Here is a 17,089-nt window from a genome sequence, read left to right as displayed (position 1 = left end):
AGGTGTGGTAAAAAAAAAATAAAGGGGATCTAATATGCAAAATTCATATTTTGCCTGTTTTTGTTCCTCCATTTGGGTCTCGACTGCTTCTAAAAACACCCAAAGCACTTGGGAAAAAAACATCCAGACAATAAGTCACCTAGCAACCTGAGCGGAACTCCAGCACTTTTAGTCAGCTGGTTTTATCACTGTATAATGGCTGCTGGAAAAGATAAGTGGGTTGTTGTTGACTTAACATTCAGAAATCACTTTATCCATCTATCCATCCGACCATCCATCCAACCAACCATCTATCCGTCCGTCCATCCATCCATCCATCCATCCATCCATCTATCCATCCATCCAACCAACCATCCATCTATCCATCCATCTATCCATCCATCCATCCGACCATCCATCCATCCATCCATCCATCCAACCATCCATCCATCCGACCATCCATCTATCCATCCATCCATCCATCCAACCATCCATCCATCCGACCATCCATCTATCCATCCATCCATCCATCCATCCATCCAACCATCTATCCATCCATCCAACCAACCATCTATCCATCCATCCAACCATCTATCCATCCAACCAACCATCTATCCATCCATCCAACCAACCATCTATCCATCCATCTATCCATCCATCCAACCATCCATCCATCCGACCATCCATCTATCCATCCATCCATCCATCCATCCAACCATCTATCCATCCGACCATCCATCCAACCAACCATCTATCCATCCATCCAACCAACCATCTATCCATCCATCTATCCATCCATCCATCTATCCATCCAACCATCCATCCATCCGACCATCCATCTATCCATCCATCCATCCATCCATCCGACCATCCATCCATCCATCCATCCATCCATCCATCCATCCGACCATCCATCCATCCATCCATCCATCCATCCATCCATCCATCCATCCATCCATCCACCCTCCATCCATCCATTCTGAACTTCACAATTTGTTCTTTAAATGTTTACTGGTATCTAATGTGGAGATTTTGTATCAGAAAAAATATAAAATTTTGATTTGAAAACTGTTTGAACACTGAATTTTACAAAAAGCACTTTAAAAATTATTAAAGTACAGTTGAGTAATAACTCATTAGGAGTTAATATTAACAATAAAGTTCTTAAATATTTACCTTACTTTCTACATGTCTATTGTCAGAATCTAGAGTTCAGATAATATCTGTGCATCCCTAAACGACATCTAAATATCAGTGTTTAGATTCTTTTATTTTAAAAGCAGCTGTGCCAGCTGAAATACATGGTAAAACGTGTGAGCTGAAAACATTTTAATCAAACGTTCCAGCTGTGAAACTCGGTGCCGTGGCGCAGCTGAGTTCCACAGCGCTGTCACTAGTCAGTCGGACCCTAAAGTGAAAATCCATTATACTGGCCTAAGCGGCTCAAAATATGGAAACTATTGATCCGATCCTCTGCACTTCTAATTAAAGAATGTCTGCTATTTGTAAAAAGTCAACCCAATTATCAGATGAGCACATGAGGCCGGGTGCTGTTTGTTGGTGCGAACGTTTTAACGCTTTAACAAAGCCTGCAGTTCAGAGGGGTTTTATTTTACCACAAATTTAAAACAAATTCTTGCAGTTTGGTTTAATCTTCCTGCAGAGATCCACTCTGCCTGTTCAGTGGCCTGAAAACGCCTCGCAGGTTTCCTCTGTGCTGTGCTTTAGATCATCAAATAGAGTTAAACATCAGAGAGAAACAGTTTTTAAATTATATCTATTAAGTACAAAGATCTGCCTGATCCTATTAGAAAAGTAATAGCACCTCAAAGCTCATCTATCGCTCCGTCGTTATGACCCGCTCTCTTTGCAGAGTTGTTTTAATTCAGACACATTTGATGGTTTTTCTGCTAGAGAGCAGGATTTACTGGTCCATCAATTATGGCAGGTAATTCGGGCCCAAACCACTATACCACCACCACCATGTTTGATTGCAGGCTTGTTCTCAGAGGAGAGCCTTTTGATTTTAGGAGGAACATTCACAGAATGTTTTCCAAAAGTCTCAAGGATCATCAGGATGAGGTTTTATTTGTCATTTGTGTTTTTTTTTTCCCAGCAGTTGGTTTCACTTTGAAACTCTCTAACGGAGGCCATTTTTGCACAGACTCTCTGTTACTGTTGAATGATGAACTCTGACCTTTCTTGTCCAGTAGACTCTTTTCGACTGGATCCAAAATTGCAATACTTATCACATTTTCATCTGCAGTGGTTCTCTTTCACAAACAAACCCTTTGAAAAACCTGTTCCCCTCCTCACCTGTGGTGGCGCTACACCAAGAACCACTGAAGGAAAAGACAGAAAAACCTCTGAAGAAGACATGAACGCAACTTCCTTCTTCACAAAATGTAAAAAAAAACATGGAATAGCATCAGATTTTAGCAATTTTAGGATTTCTCTTTTGTCTTTGGTAAAAAACCACGACCCATTTCTCCCACTAGACGCATGCTAGCGTGTCTGTTTTGGTTGCATTTACCCAGAATGCCCTGCGCTGTAGCCCACTTGCTAAATACATATATTGGTTCAGTTTTGGTTTAATTGCTGCTCAGTGTGTTGTTCTCTCAGCAGTTGGCCTATTTTTGAGTCTGTGTTCTCCAGCTAACGATCATTCGATCATGGAGAAGCAGCATTCAGCTTCTACGCATCACAGATCTGGAACAAACTTCCAGAAAACTGCAAAACATCCGAAATACCTAGTCTTTGTTTAAAGTCTTTTTTGAATCATAGTGAATGAAACATAGACCAACATTTTGATGCTTATTGATTTTGGTGATGGCACATATCAAAATGCAATGTTTGTTCAATTATTGACTGTATGGAGTTTTCTTTACAACTTTGCAATTTTGTGTTTTTAATATATAAAGCACCTTGAACTGCCTGCTAAAATGTGCTATACAAATAAATTTGATTAATTGATTGATCCTGATTTAATTCACGATTAAGCATAGGAGCCGGTTCTATTTTCACTAATCGTTGGTCGGTTTGGTTAACTTTCATCCTTACTGAATTTGAAAACATAATTTTCTGTATTAGAAGGTTAGCTTGGTTTTATAAAAACGTGCCAGTAGGAACGGTTGTTGTTGAGTTTGTTGTTAAAAGTTCCATAAAACAAACACTAGAGCATAAATAGGCGAGCTGATGAATTAGACTCCATTAATAGTCGTAGTTTTAGTGGCACCACCTACCCTTCGCCCCGTTTCTGCTCAAAGGGCAGCAGCAGGTGACCTGCCCCCCCACGTCGGGGTCTGAGGCCCCAGAGCCCCTGCATCAACTGGCCCTCAACATGTCGGGGTGCGTGTGTGTGTGTGGCTGCTTACACGTCTGTGTTTTATGTAAAGATTAGCAAACAACACAGAAAGACCAGACTGAACAAGTCAAGTGATTCTGTCCATAACAGAGCTTCTGCATAGCAACAGAGATGGGCCTGCAGGACCGGTGCGGCGTGTTTGAGCTCAACACACACTGCAAAAACATAAACCCTTACCAAGTGTGTTTGGTCTAATTTCTAGTGCAGTTATCTTAGTACACTATAAATAAGACAAAACTAACTTATAACTTTTCATCTTGTTTTAAGTAAATAATTTTACTTATAAGAATGCATTTTTCACGTGTTATTTAGCCGCGTTCGCTTTATTTAGGCAACAGCAGGTCTAAAAACAGAATTTCTAGGTTTGTTTTGGTCATAAACAGATTGAATCCTTACAGAAGACGTTTGTTAAAATAAAATGAAAAATCATAAATTTCTCTTGTTTGTGAATTGTTGGACTTTTCAGATGTAATCCAAGTGTTTGTAACCAGTTTTTTGCACAAATCTTATGCAAAAACACAAAATTTAACTGAATGTTTTTGCTCTAGTGCAAATTTCTCCGTATGTCTGAAATACAGCAAAACAAGACACATTTCAGCTAAATATAGGAGCTTGTTTTAAGTAAATTATTCTTTAATAATGATGAAAATGTTCCAGTTCCACTGGCAGATTAGTTAAGTAAAAATTCATTTTTATAAGTGAAATAATCTGCCTGTGGAACTAGAACTTCTTCATCAATATTAAGGAATTAGTGACGTAAAACAGGCTTCTATATCTTGTTGAAAAGTTACTTGTAAGTTAGTTTTTGTCTCATTTTAACCCTTCAATATCTAAGTTTCAAATCTTTGCCTGGATATTTTTAATTGTACACAGTTATTTTAATGTCCTGTGAGTAAATATATTTGCCCATTTATCCATAACAACTGAAACTTTTTATTTTTGCAATTCACTGTCTTTTAAAAGAGTATCTGATCAGATTCACTTCACTCCCTGCTACGGCGGAGTTAAGCTACCGCAATAACTCGATGTTGGCTGGAAAGCGCAACGTCTCCCCTTCCAGAAACCGTTGGAATTTTTCAGATAGCTCTAAGTTTGCCGGATTTACGGTACTGCAAATTTGTCTGGATCGTCGCCGATCCGTTCGGTCTGGAAGGGTTAAGTGCACTAAGATATTTGCAATAGAACGTAAACCAAAAATACTTGGTAAGGTTTTGTGTTTTTGCAGCGCCAAGTCAACGGCGGCGACCGTAAAGCACAACAGAGCGATCATTAGCTTTACATCTAACCTGAAATTCAAAACAGATCTGTCTGTAAACATCAGCATTTATAGGATGGACGAGAATTAACAGCTCGCGTCCTTCGTTGTTGTTGTGTGTGTGAGGGGTATAAATACTACAGCGTACTTTGCTGTGTGTGTGTGCTGTATACATTAAAACAAAGTGGGAAAAGCTGGTGGCCTGTTCTCCCCCAAACCACAGCTTTGACAAAGTGACCGCATCACACAGCGATCTGGGAATGCCAACAGTGAACCAGAGCTGGGAGGAGACTGAGGAAAACGGCAGAAACCTTAAAGAAGACGGACTCGGCTATTGCTGTCGTCCAACTGTCACTAAATAAAAGCTGCACCTTTGGATAAGGAATTACATTCACCAATGCTAACTATTCTGCTTTTTGTTGATCTTTTTATGGATCTCTTGTCCCGTTTTCTTTCTCTTTTTTTTTCTTTGGAGATTATATTTGGATATCTAGTACTGCTGTCACATGGCAGTCACAAAGCACTCTGTAATTATAACCTAGCTATGTTTCTGCAAGGAAGACTAAAAATACTAAACACATTTGTGCTGGGGTTTTTTTAAAGCCTGAATGTGTTTGGGTTTTTTTTATTTTTGTTGAGAAGAAGGAGTTGGCTTGTGTGTACAATGCTACTTATGGGTACTAACTGGTAATCAGACGTAGTACTATTGGATTAATTGTGTCTGTGACACAAGAATGAGTTAAAAAATCACCTGTTTGGGTTTTGTTTTCGTCATTTTCAACATAATTTAAGATTTTAATTTTCAGTTTTGAAGCAGAAACTGAATATAATCTGCCGGTCAGGTTTTTCACACTTATCCGTCTTGCATAATGACAGTCTGAATATCTGCTGTTTATCTGTGAAATCACCAGCAGCAATCAGTACTTTGTGTTTCAGAACTTTTTGAAAAATATATATTTCTCCAGACCTAATGAAGGACTTATTAACAGAGCTAACTAACAAATCAGTGCTATTTAATATTTTAGTCTTTTTTAAAAATTCTTTTACTGCACTTTCCACTGACTCCAACATTTTTGCTCTCAGAAACACAAACTTATCTTCAAGCAAAGCTAGCAGAGCAGTGGTCTGAGATTATCTGTTGATTTTCTTAGTGAAGATGAGCAGAAAATCTACAAAAATGCACAGTTGAAATTACTTTTAGGGCACTGCTCTATCTGCTGTTTACTGGGAAACGGCTCTTTCTTGATATGTTGTTTTTTAAATTAGAAATCCTAAATAAAGCCTTGTTTTACATAGTTTTCATACGTTTGCCTGCCTCTTTTCCTGTCAGAAACAAATTTTCTTGGATGACTTAATGTTAAATTTAAATCTGAAAGGGGATTGAATGAATTTGAAACAGTCAAGCATGGCAGCATTATGCTGTGGGCCAGTTTTCCTGCCAGCTCGCCCATTATTCCCTCTATTAGGTTGGGTTCTAGTTCAGGTATTATTTAAGCTTTAGAGTTGCTAATTATTAGCTAAAGGTTTTAGATTACCATCTGAAACCAGAGGGAAAAATTGCCCAAAAGTGCAAAGCTTCCACCAAATAAATTAGGAAAAATCTACAGAAGGAACTAAAATGCTGCCACCATCAGTTTAGAAAAACTAGGTTAATTTGATAAAACAGGCTAACATTAGAGTTAGCATCTATTAAAGGTTTGTGGACGATTCTTCAAAGCTCAATCTATTCCAGGAAATTAACTAATTTAAATTAACTTCACCAAAACTCCCATAAAAAGATGCTAAATATCCAACCAGTGATTAAAATGCAACTTAATAATATTTAACCAAATATGTATACACCTTACCTTGAATGTGTATAATGGTACACTGTTATGATTGCAGAAAAAACACAATAAAATCTGACTTTTGCTCCCAAATCATTAAAAACGTCAAAATAAAGACATTTATCCACATGGTGATTGTGTTTCAAACAGCTGCTTAGTTTGACTTTCTCAGGTTTTCTGGCTACTGAAATGATTCATAATTAAAATCAGACGGGTCAACATGTTTGTATTCAGTTTAGAAAGAAGTTCAGTGAAGTTTTAGTTTGAGCTTAAGACAATTCTTAGTAAGCCGGTCGCAATAGGCAACTAATTGCATAATAAATTAAAATTGGCTCAATAATGTCCATTCTGATTAATTCATAATTTCATAATCCATTCTATTTGTGGTTTCATTTATGTGTGGTTTTTATTTTGTTTTTTATTTTTGGATATTTAAAATCTTCCAGTTTCACTGTTAAAAATTCTTTACAAAATTAAAGTTAATCTTTGACAGGGCTAACTTGCATTGTTATGCTATTATTATTATTATTATTATTATTTTACAGCAAAACAACAATATTATCGTTTATTGGAATAATTTCTGGGACAATTTATCATCCAGTAATATTTGTTATCACAAAAGCTCTATGTTTTAGATATAATAATATTGTGTAGTTAGTGTTTTATATTAAACTTTAGATGTAAACTCAATGTTTGTTGCAAGTTGTAAATTACCCAACCTGTTAGTTTTAAGTGCTGCCGTCCTTTTTCCGCCCTTTTTGCATCTTTTCTTTTTTCCTTTTTTTTTACAACTTTTAGTCATGCGGCAGTTTGTGTGAGAAAGTTTTGTTGCCCTTTCAGAAATAGTCCTACTTCTCCTTTCGTCTGCAGCAGAAATAGTCGGCGTGATGAAAACGTTGCTGTCAGAGCACATGAGCGGCGTCGCTGTTATCTAATGGCTCATAATGCACTATTCATTCTCGGTTATTTAATCCTCGCTGGGCGTGTTGGTGAGCCGCTTTCAGGCGCCCGAAGTGAAAACGAAGAGACCTATAGAGGAGTGCGAACGCGCGCGTAGGGTTTCCTGTGTGCTGCAGCCACGCCGTCTGGCTGGTGACATCTTGAAACTGCAGATGGGTTGGTTAGAAAATCAAAGATGGTGAGGAGATGACCCGGTTTGGTCCACATATGGGTCAGTGCTGCTGAAGGAAGTCACCGCCGTCAGCTGAATGCAGCTTCCTGTCTGAAACATCCTCCACCTCCTCTGAGTTGATGGGAAGAGAAAATAGCTTTCGTAACTTTTTTCTTTTTTTAGTTTAGCTTATTTATTTAAAAAATATTCACAACTCAAATAAGATGATATAAAGGAGCTAAGTAGAAGTATAATCTTATTTGACCCTGCCCCCTTCTCTTATGTGACTCATGCTACACATTATTTATAAAATATGTACATATTTTATAAATAATGTGTAGCATTACTATATATAATATATATAATTAAATGATGATTTCTGCTTTTGGAGAAATACAAGACATCAAACTTGTTTACTGCAAGTTTATTGTTTATCAGTTGATGTTACTTTAAAATAGTTAAAATAACACAGAACATTTAAAAATCCAAATAAGTTTTTCTAGTTTGTTGCTCCTGTGAGGTTAAAATTGTCATAATATCACTGCTATGATGTAAGCTAATTAGAAGTGATGCTAATAACAGTTAGCTTAGGAATGATAAAGAATCTGGTGTTGATATGTTGGTATGGGGGGACCCTAAATAAAAGTCAGCTTAGGGCCCCGAAAAGGTTTGGACCGGCCCTGATGGCTACTTTTTACCTCTAGTTTAAAAACTCAGTGCAACACATAAAAATCAGGACATGTGAAAACGATATGTAAGGTGTGAATACTGTTATGAGCGTAATGGAGCCCCCTGTTGGAAGTCATTTCTGGGTGATCCGGGTCATCCAGAGGCCCAACCCGGCTCCGGTTGTTCGGAACCCGCCCGCCCGCCGTGCTGCTGCTGCTGCCGTCTCTTTCACAACAGAGAGAGCATGTGCAGAAGCAGCAAGCTGTCTAACCTCCACAATAACCGCCTTATGCAATCACTCTGGCTAGAGACAGACAAAAATAGCCCAGACTGAGCGCGGCCGCCCTCTAGTGGCACGCAGCTGCAACAGCAGCGGCCTCCCTGGGCCTCTGCAGGGAGTCGGACATGGCGGCTTCTTCCGGATCGGACTGGACCATTTGTTTCCTCTTGTTCGGTTCTCAGGGTTCATTCAGGTGCTTGAAATCCTTGAAAATCCTTGAACAGGTGTTTTAAATGTTTGGAAGGTGCTTGAAATATGCAAACTGCACAGAATTGTGAAACGGTTTAATAAAACTATTTGATTAAAAGCCTGAATTCGGAAAAGGTCGTTTACAGTTGAAACCTGATACTTTCATACAATTAATAAAAACACACAAACACAAGTTTATCACGATCTGAAGTTAAACCACACTTAACTTTTATTTTTCTTAGGTTAGATATTATTACCAAAATTATTTCTATTTCCTAAATGCCAGAAAAATTAGCAAGAAGATTTTTGTTTTGTGTTTAACCATTAAATTTGAGCAGGAAGATTTGTGTGGATTGTTTCAATGTAATGAATATTTATTATTCATAATGGCTCTGTGACTTAGTGATAATTTTATATTTTATACTTTACACAACTTTATTGAATTATGGAATTTCAATTAAATTAGTGTTTTGTTCTTGAGAGAAACCTTTCAAAACATTACATTTTGTTATATTTTAGTTCACTTTGTCCCTGATGTAGAATGTGGAATGGAAACACAAGACATTATTAATATCAATAGTAATAAATGACATATAATAGTGAATTGTAACTGTCTTTTTGTAGTTCATTCAGGTGTTATGTTGGAAAATTTTGAAAACCTACCTTGAAAATGCTTAAATTTTGCCGTTGAATAAAGTGTACAAACCATGTATTTTATTGTTTCTGAGAATCTAAAGTTTAAAAATCTCTTTATTCTTTTTTTTTTTGCAGTTTCTTGGACAGAATTGACTCAGTAAGACAGAGCGACTACACGCCCACAGACCAGGTCAGTCCTCCTGCTAATCTGCTCCAAAGAGGCAGCTTGTTGTTTTTATTTTTATTTTTAAATCCTCCTTCATTTCTGTGCGCAGGATCTTCTACGCTGCCGAGTGTTAACTTCAGGGATTTTTGAGACGAGGTTCCAAGTAGACAAAGTCAACTTTCAGTAAGTCGGACCAAAGTGTGGCTCGCGGGCCACTTGTGGCCCTCGGAACAATTTTGTCTGGCCCTTGGCTTGAAAAAACAAAACAACAAGAATAGTCTAAAAACTGGTTTCCTGGCTCAGGTGGTTAAAATCTGTGTTGGTGAAAGATTCACTAATGCTGTTAAGCAAAAAACATTTTAAAATCTTAAAATGTAATATGTAGCACAAAGTATTCATGTAGGGTTTTACATTTAATTTAATTAATTAGTAGGGACCAAAAACAACCAGTGACGTTTACTAAAATGCAGACTTTGGAACGCCACAAACTGTTTCTGTTAATAAGAATACACAAAAATCCAGAAAAAGATGAAAAATTTAGGATATGTTTTTTGTTGTTGTTTTTAATCTGGGAAACCTGCAATTCTTTTTAAATTTACGAAGAACTACAGAAATCTGTCTGCTTTGCTTGTTTCATCAAAATATTATGTTTAGTTTGTTTATTTAGCAAATAAAAGTAAAAAAAAAAGACAGTTAAAGTCGTAAAATGTAATGTGCGGCACAAAGTATTCATGCATTGTTTAATTAATTAATAATATGGACCAAAAACAACCAGTGACTTTTACTAAAATGCAGACTTTGGAACAAACTTTGGAATAAACTTGGAAAAACCAAAAGTGTTCCTGTCATTAAAAACACACAAAAATCCAGACAAAGATGAAAAAATGTAGGATATTGTTTGTTTGTTTTCTTGTTTGTTTTTAATCTGACAAACCTGTAATTACCTTTAAATCTACAAAGAACTACAGAAATCTGTCTGCGTTGCTTATTTCATTAAAATATTGTATTTGGTTTGTTTATTTAGCAAGTAAAAATAAAGAAGTAGACATCTTTATTCTTAAAATGGAAAGTTTGTACACATCGCCCTAAAACTAGACAGAGATTAGAAACGCTGAAATAATACGTCACCAGAAGCACATTTAGAAATTGTCATGATTTTGTGCTCCCAGCTTATTTTTGTCACTTTTATAACATTTTAGAATATTTTGCGGCCGCTAAAAGGACGCATTGTTCCTGTTACGTCCACATCCGCTCTGACGTTGTGTGTTATGCACCCGCTCTGCAGAACTCCGTCAGCCGGCTCCAAAAGCAGAGCCTCCAGAGGCGTTTTCCAGTAATTTTCTCCTTTTAGAAGCGTTTGACCCCGTCCCGTTTTGGCATCACCGTTAAAGAATAATGGCGGATCGGAATGCCCTCCTGGGCGTCGGTGCTATATTTACCTTTTCCTCATGATTCCCGAAGGGCCTGAAATGTCAGAAGTTTGTTCCCTCCAACATCAACGCCGCCTCAAAGGAGAGAAAAAACAAAACAACAAGAAGGAAACAGCCGAGGACGACCGGACTGAACTGAACAACTGAACTGAATCACTGGACTGAACATCAGAACTGAACTGAACTGAACAGAACAACTGAACTGAATCACTGGACTGAACATCAGAACTGAACTGAACTGAACAACTGAACTGAATCACTGGACTGAACATCAGAACTGAACTGAACTGAACATCTGAACTGAATCACTGGCCTGAACTGAATCACTGGACTGAGTTGAATCACTGAACTGAAGATCTAAACTGAACTGACCTGAACTGAACTGAACATCTGAACTGAACTGAAGAACTAAACTGAACTGAACTGAACAGCTGAACTGAATCACTGGACTGAACATCAGAACTGAACTGAACTGAACAACTGAACTGAATCACTGGACTGAACATCAGAACTGAACTGAACTGAACATCTGAACTGAATCACTGGCCTGAACTGAATCACTGGACTGAGTTGAATCACTGAACTGAAGATCTAAACTGAACTGACCTGAACTGAACTGAACATCTGAACTGAACTGAAGAACTAAACTGAACTGAACTGAACAGCTGAACTGAATCACTGGAGTGAACATCTGAACTGAACTGAATTGAATTGAACATCTGAACTGAACTGTACATGTGAACTGAACTGAACAACTGAACTGAACAATTGAACTGAATTGAACATATGAACTGAACTGAACTAAACATCTCAACTCAATATCTGAAATGACCTGAATAATTAACTGACCTACTGAACCGAACATTTAGAATTTTTTATATTTTTTGAACATCCGTCTGTCTGTCTGTCGTCATCGTGTCGTTTACTTATGGTCGTTCTGCGTTTCAAAGCCGTTTTTAACCACTAGATGTCAGCAGCGAGTGCGTCGCTGTCTCACTCTGACCCGCTGTTTGTTTCTGTCCCACAGCATGTTTGATGTCGGCGGTCAGAGAGATGAAAGGAGAAAATGGATCCAGTGCTTTAACGGTGAGACATCCAGCTGTTTAATATCAATTAAACATCAATTAAATATTAATTAAACGTTAGTTAAACGTTGCTAATATCAATAAAAACAGAGATTAAATGTGCAGAAGCGGTCCTGACTCTGAGTCTGTGCTGTTCCTCCAGACGTCACTGCTATCATCTTCGTGGTGGCCAGCAGCAGCTACAACATGGTAATAAGGGAAGACAACAACACCAACAGGCTACGGGAAGCACTGGACCTTTTCCGCAGTATTTGGAACAACAGGTGAGACCCGACTCAGAGAAAGCAGCTCCTTACTCTTAGCACCACTCAGTCATTGTCTGAGTTACAGACCAGCCAATACAGACTTGAAGGAATAGTAATAGTGTTACATTAATACTATTAACAATTATAAATATGTATTAATTTATGTCACTTTGTAAATCAAGGACGTTTGCACCTTTTTCTTTTGATGCAATATTTGCCACATTAATTACTTTGTCAAGCCATTTATTTATTTCTATAGCTACTGGTAATTTTGGCAGGATGAGCCTTCCATATGCTCAGTAGTTTAACCTTCACATGTCTGTGATCTAGACACATGTAGCTTTAGCTACAGCCTTCAAGGATTGGTTTGTGTTTATCTCAACCCAACCTGTTGAAGAAATTCATCCCACAGCACCATGCTGCCAGATCTGTCACCCGGACAATAAATTGTCCCAGAAGTTATTGCGATAAATGAGGATATTGTTATTTTGTGATCATTTTCAACTGATATAATGGTAATAATGGCATAATAATGCAAGGACACATTCTCAAAGATCAATAAACTTTGAATTATAATGGAACTAAAACTGAGGCACCAAACTGAAGACTTTTAACATCCAGTTTTTGGTAGAAAGAGAGAAAAACAATAAATCATGCTAGGGGGCCTCATTGATCTTGTCTTAATTGATTGATTGCTTAGGCCTGGATGCTGTTCAACAGTAAAATAAGCATGTTTAACATAAAAGCTGCTGCTGTTTGTTTTTCAGATGGTTACGCACTATATCCGTCATTTTATTCCTGAACAAGCAGGACATGCTGGCTGAGAAAGTATTAGCCGGAAAGTCCAAAATTGAGGACTATTTCCCCGAATACGCTCGCTACACCATACCAAATGAAGGTCAGTGGCTCGCCTCGCCTCGCTTCGCCGCCACCCTAACAAACACTTAGCCACACTGGTTTTCTGTTGTGTTTTTAAAAGGAGACTCTGTTGTCCTTTCAGCAACTCCTGAACCAGGCGAAGACCCCAGAGTGACTCGAGCCAAATTCTTCATCCGAGACGAGTTCCTTGTAAGTACGACGCCTGAATTTAATCGCCTGATGGTCGGGGTAACGACCCACAGGTGCGTTAACCCAACAGAAATAGGTTTTCTCTAAATAATGTAGATGTTGACAGAGTTTCCATGGCTAATCTCTTGAGACCCGGATAGCATCATTATCTGGATTGTTTTCTAAGAACCTTAGTGGGAATAGTGGGCATTTCTTTATGAAAGAGCGTTTCTATTTTTGGCGTTTGCCAAAGCAGGGTTTCCATTTTGTCCCTTTGTGGTTTGTTCAATGTCTCAGCGTGTTTCATATTAAAATAAGACGACTACAGCTTAATGATGACTAACTCTGGTCTAAAAATGCTTGTTTGGTCACTGCCTGACTCATATTACCCGCATTCGTGGTGACTGTCGCTATATTTAGACAACGGCGGATCTAAAAACAGAATTTCTAGATTTGTTTTGGTCATAATGGGATTGAATCTTCAGAGAAGAAGTTGGTTAAAATTAAATAAAAATTATAAATCTCTCCAGGTGTGTTTTTACCAGTTAATTTCTGGGAAATGTAATATTAACGGTGCTTTGCAAATATTTCCCACGTTTTGTTACAACTGTGTAGTTAAATATTTGTTTTTGGGATTTTATGGGATGCAAAATAAGACAAAACTAACACAAAGTTGGAAAATATTTTGGAATTAGAGACGGAAGTTTATACCTATTTTTCTTTGCAAAGTGGCATTACCTCAGACTGGAAGGAAAACTTTGACTAGACCTTTTTATCACATGAATATTCTCAGGATTTTTATAAAAAATAGCCACTTCATTCTCATTTTTCAAGTTTTCAGATTATTTCACTTATAAGAAGACATTTTTCCCATTTTAAAAGTTAAATAATCTTCCAATGGAACTAGTACTTTTTCATGATTATGAAAGAATTATTGACTTAAAACATGCTTCTATTTCTTGCTGAAAAGTTACTTGTAAGTTAATTTTGTCTCATTTCAAGTGTATTAAGATATTTGCACTAGAAACCAGACAAAAATACTTGGTAAAATTTTGTGATTTTTGCAGTGTAGGAACACAAGGAGTGGATTGGTTAGAGAAAAAAAGAATCCATATTTTCCAAAATTAAATTCAAATTCAAAAATACTTTATTTTTCCCAAAGGTAAATTAAATGTTGTTGTAGCTCATATTATTTCAAATTCTTCAGTTACTGTAGACTGTGATGACTGTCGGCAGGAAAGATCTCCTGTAGCAGTCTGTATTACAGTGAATATGAAGGGGCCTCTGACTGAAGAGGACGGTCAGGGTTGTCCATCATTTCCTCGACTTCTCGATTCGGTCGTTTTTAACGCCCAGCACTTTCCTGCGATGGGGGCTTTTATTCTGAAACCCTAACAGTTTCCTGTCGTCTCCCCTGCAGCGGATCAGCACTGCGAGCGGCGACGGCAGACATTACTGCTACCCGCACTTCACCTGCGCCGTGGACACGGAGAACATCCGGCGGGTGTTCAACGACTGCCGGGACATCATCCAGAGAATGCACCTGCGGCAGTACGAACTGTTGTGATGGACGGCAGAGACGCGTCCCTTTCTCTCTCTCTCTCTCTGTTTCTGTCTCTCTCTCTCTGTTGGCCCCTCTGTGTTTCCTCTCTGCCACTCTGCATCCTTGACGAACCCTTTCTCCTCCCCAGAGACCCTCAGATTCCCCCTCCTGTCGAGGAATATGAAGTACTACTGAAGTGTGTCAAATCCTCTTCATCTTTTCAACTTTTTTGTACTTTTTTTTTTGATTTATCCCCTTTAATCCGATGATGTTATTGGAAGTTCGGGGAACAAAGTTGTCACGTGCTGCTTCTTGAATATTTTTCTTTGAATCCTTCCTTTTTTTTTTAATGCCTTCATTTTTGTCATTCCACTAAGCCTCGGGCTACCTTCCTGATTTTGTTATTTTTGCTTTTTTTTGCCCCGATTATTGTTTTTTGGGAACCTGCTTTGGTAAAGAGTGTGGAAATAAAAAAAGAAAAGAAAAAAAAAAACCCACACACACAAACACCGACAGGACCTCAGTGTAGAGGCAGGAATGAACCGCCACCGTAACTTCGCCGCCGCCGCCGCCTCCTCCATCGTTTGACGGAGAGAGGAACCATTTCCTTTAAAAATTCTTCTTTTTATTGTTGTTTATTTTATTTCTCCAGAGGAAACATACACACAATGTAGCATCATAATATTTATTACCCGCCCTGTCACGATGTTGGCTTGCCGAGAGACTTGTGGAGCGAGAGATGAGATAAAAAAGGAGGGGAAAGGAGGGCAGGAAATAACGCGATGACGACTGAGCTCTCTGCACCTTAGCCCTGCTGCCTCCACGGACTCGAACCGGCGTCCTTTTTCTGGTTTTGTTTTATTGTTTTGTTGTTTTTTTTCCCACCCTTTTTAGCTTAGAGATACTGAAGGGGAGGAGGGCGGGAGGGGAAAAAATTTATTTGTTGTTTTTTTTTTTTGTTAACTTGTACACTGTGCAAGGTCGAATTATCCTGTACAGACTGTAAAATGTAATATTATTTTGTACAACTTAATTGAAAGAAAAACAAATCTACTTGTAGATCTTTGTGCCTTGATTATGGCTGTACCTGTAAATGAGCTCAGATGTAAGTATGTTTTCGACTGCGCTGTACAGCTTGATGTCAAAAACTCTATCGGCAGCGAAGAGACTGCGGGTAGGGGACTTTCTCTGTAGAGTTTAGTTTTTTCTGGTTTATAAAAATAAAGGAAATGCTGTTTAGTAAAAAACGGGGGAGAAAAAAGAAAAAAATACGGACAAAAAAAAAAAATCCTAAAAACCTGTATACATTATGCAAATTAACCACTTACCTGCAGTGAAGACCAGATGTTGCAGCGCCATGCCTTTTTTTCTTTTTTTCTCGTTGTTTTAGTTTTGCTTTTGGTTTTTCTCCTTATATATATAAATATATATAAATATATTTTTTGAATTTCACAGCTTTAAACAAACATTGGAAGATCCATTGAAAGTGTCCAAATTGCAACCTGGCGTTGTTTTAATAGGAACCAACTTACTTTTTCTTTTTGTTTTTATTTTAGTTTTTTGAGATGAAATGTGTGAGATCTGTGCTGATGTGCGTGCCTGTGCGCATGTGTACATAAGAGAAACATAGACTCACAGACACATCGTGTGCGTATGCGAGGCCGAGTGCGTGTCGTGCGTGTAAAATTTTATAAATGTATGTACATGTAAATTTATAGGTCTATATAAATATATATGTACAATTATACATGTTTAATTATGTGTGTGCCTAGGTGTACATACCTATGTATGTATACGGTAAATATGTATACATACACACATAGGAAAGCATGTTTAGGATGAAGATGAATAAATGAGAGCGTGCAATATTAGTAATTCTTTGGTCCTTTGGAGCCATACTTTAATGGCACAGGCACTATGAATGTGTGAGCAGCACCCAACAAGATGAGCTCTTTTCCTTGTACAAACAGCATCAGCCTTTTTTTCTTCTGCTACCGTACACGTCTATCCCCGAAAGAGAGTGAACTGACTGGAGGTGCGAAAAGCCTTGTTTGGGCCTTTGGGAGGATGATTAAATGACGTTTTTATTTTCTTTAAATAAAGAGGCACATTAGAGGACTTTGCTTTATTTCCACCCTGGTGTCCAGCTGTGTCCGTTTTGTTTTTTCCTCTTTTTAAAAAAAATTTTATTTAGTGTTTTAAAAGCAGCAGAAAGAGCAGAGAAAGGCTTGGTAACGTTGGGGGAAGCGTTTTTTAAATCAGAA

The 17,089-nt window shown here is 38.0% G+C and overlaps 1 protein-coding gene across 2 annotated transcripts in view; it reads left to right on the top strand.

Annotated features, from left to right (window-relative positions):
* Window positions 1-16,959, top strand: part of LOC114146105 (guanine nucleotide binding protein (G protein), alpha activating activity polypeptide, olfactory type) — an 80,450-nt gene extending 63,491 nt beyond the window's left edge. For both annotated transcript variants that reach the window (XM_028019882.1, XM_028019883.1), the window contains exons 6-12: window positions 9,445-9,499; window positions 9,585-9,658; window positions 11,933-11,991; window positions 12,133-12,253; window positions 13,003-13,133; window positions 13,236-13,303; window positions 14,703-16,959. In XM_028019882.1, the coding sequence (XP_027875683.1) occupies window positions 9,445-9,499; window positions 9,585-9,658; window positions 11,933-11,991; window positions 12,133-12,253; window positions 13,003-13,133; window positions 13,236-13,303; window positions 14,703-14,849 (655 nt within the window). In that variant the 3' untranslated portion in view covers window positions 14,850-16,959. The remainder of the gene's footprint in view (window positions 1-9,444; window positions 9,500-9,584; window positions 9,659-11,932; window positions 11,992-12,132; window positions 12,254-13,002; window positions 13,134-13,235; window positions 13,304-14,702) is intronic.
* Window positions 16,960-17,089: the final 130 nt, after the last annotated feature.

Source organism: Xiphophorus couchianus, chromosome 6 (assembly GCF_001444195.1).
Source record: "Xiphophorus couchianus chromosome 6, X_couchianus-1.0, whole genome shotgun sequence".
Classification (NCBI taxonomy): Eukaryota; Metazoa; Chordata; class Actinopteri; order Cyprinodontiformes; family Poeciliidae; genus Xiphophorus; species Xiphophorus couchianus.
The sequence above is the reverse complement of the archived record's forward strand: the minus strand, read 5'-3'. Positions and strand labels throughout refer to the sequence as shown.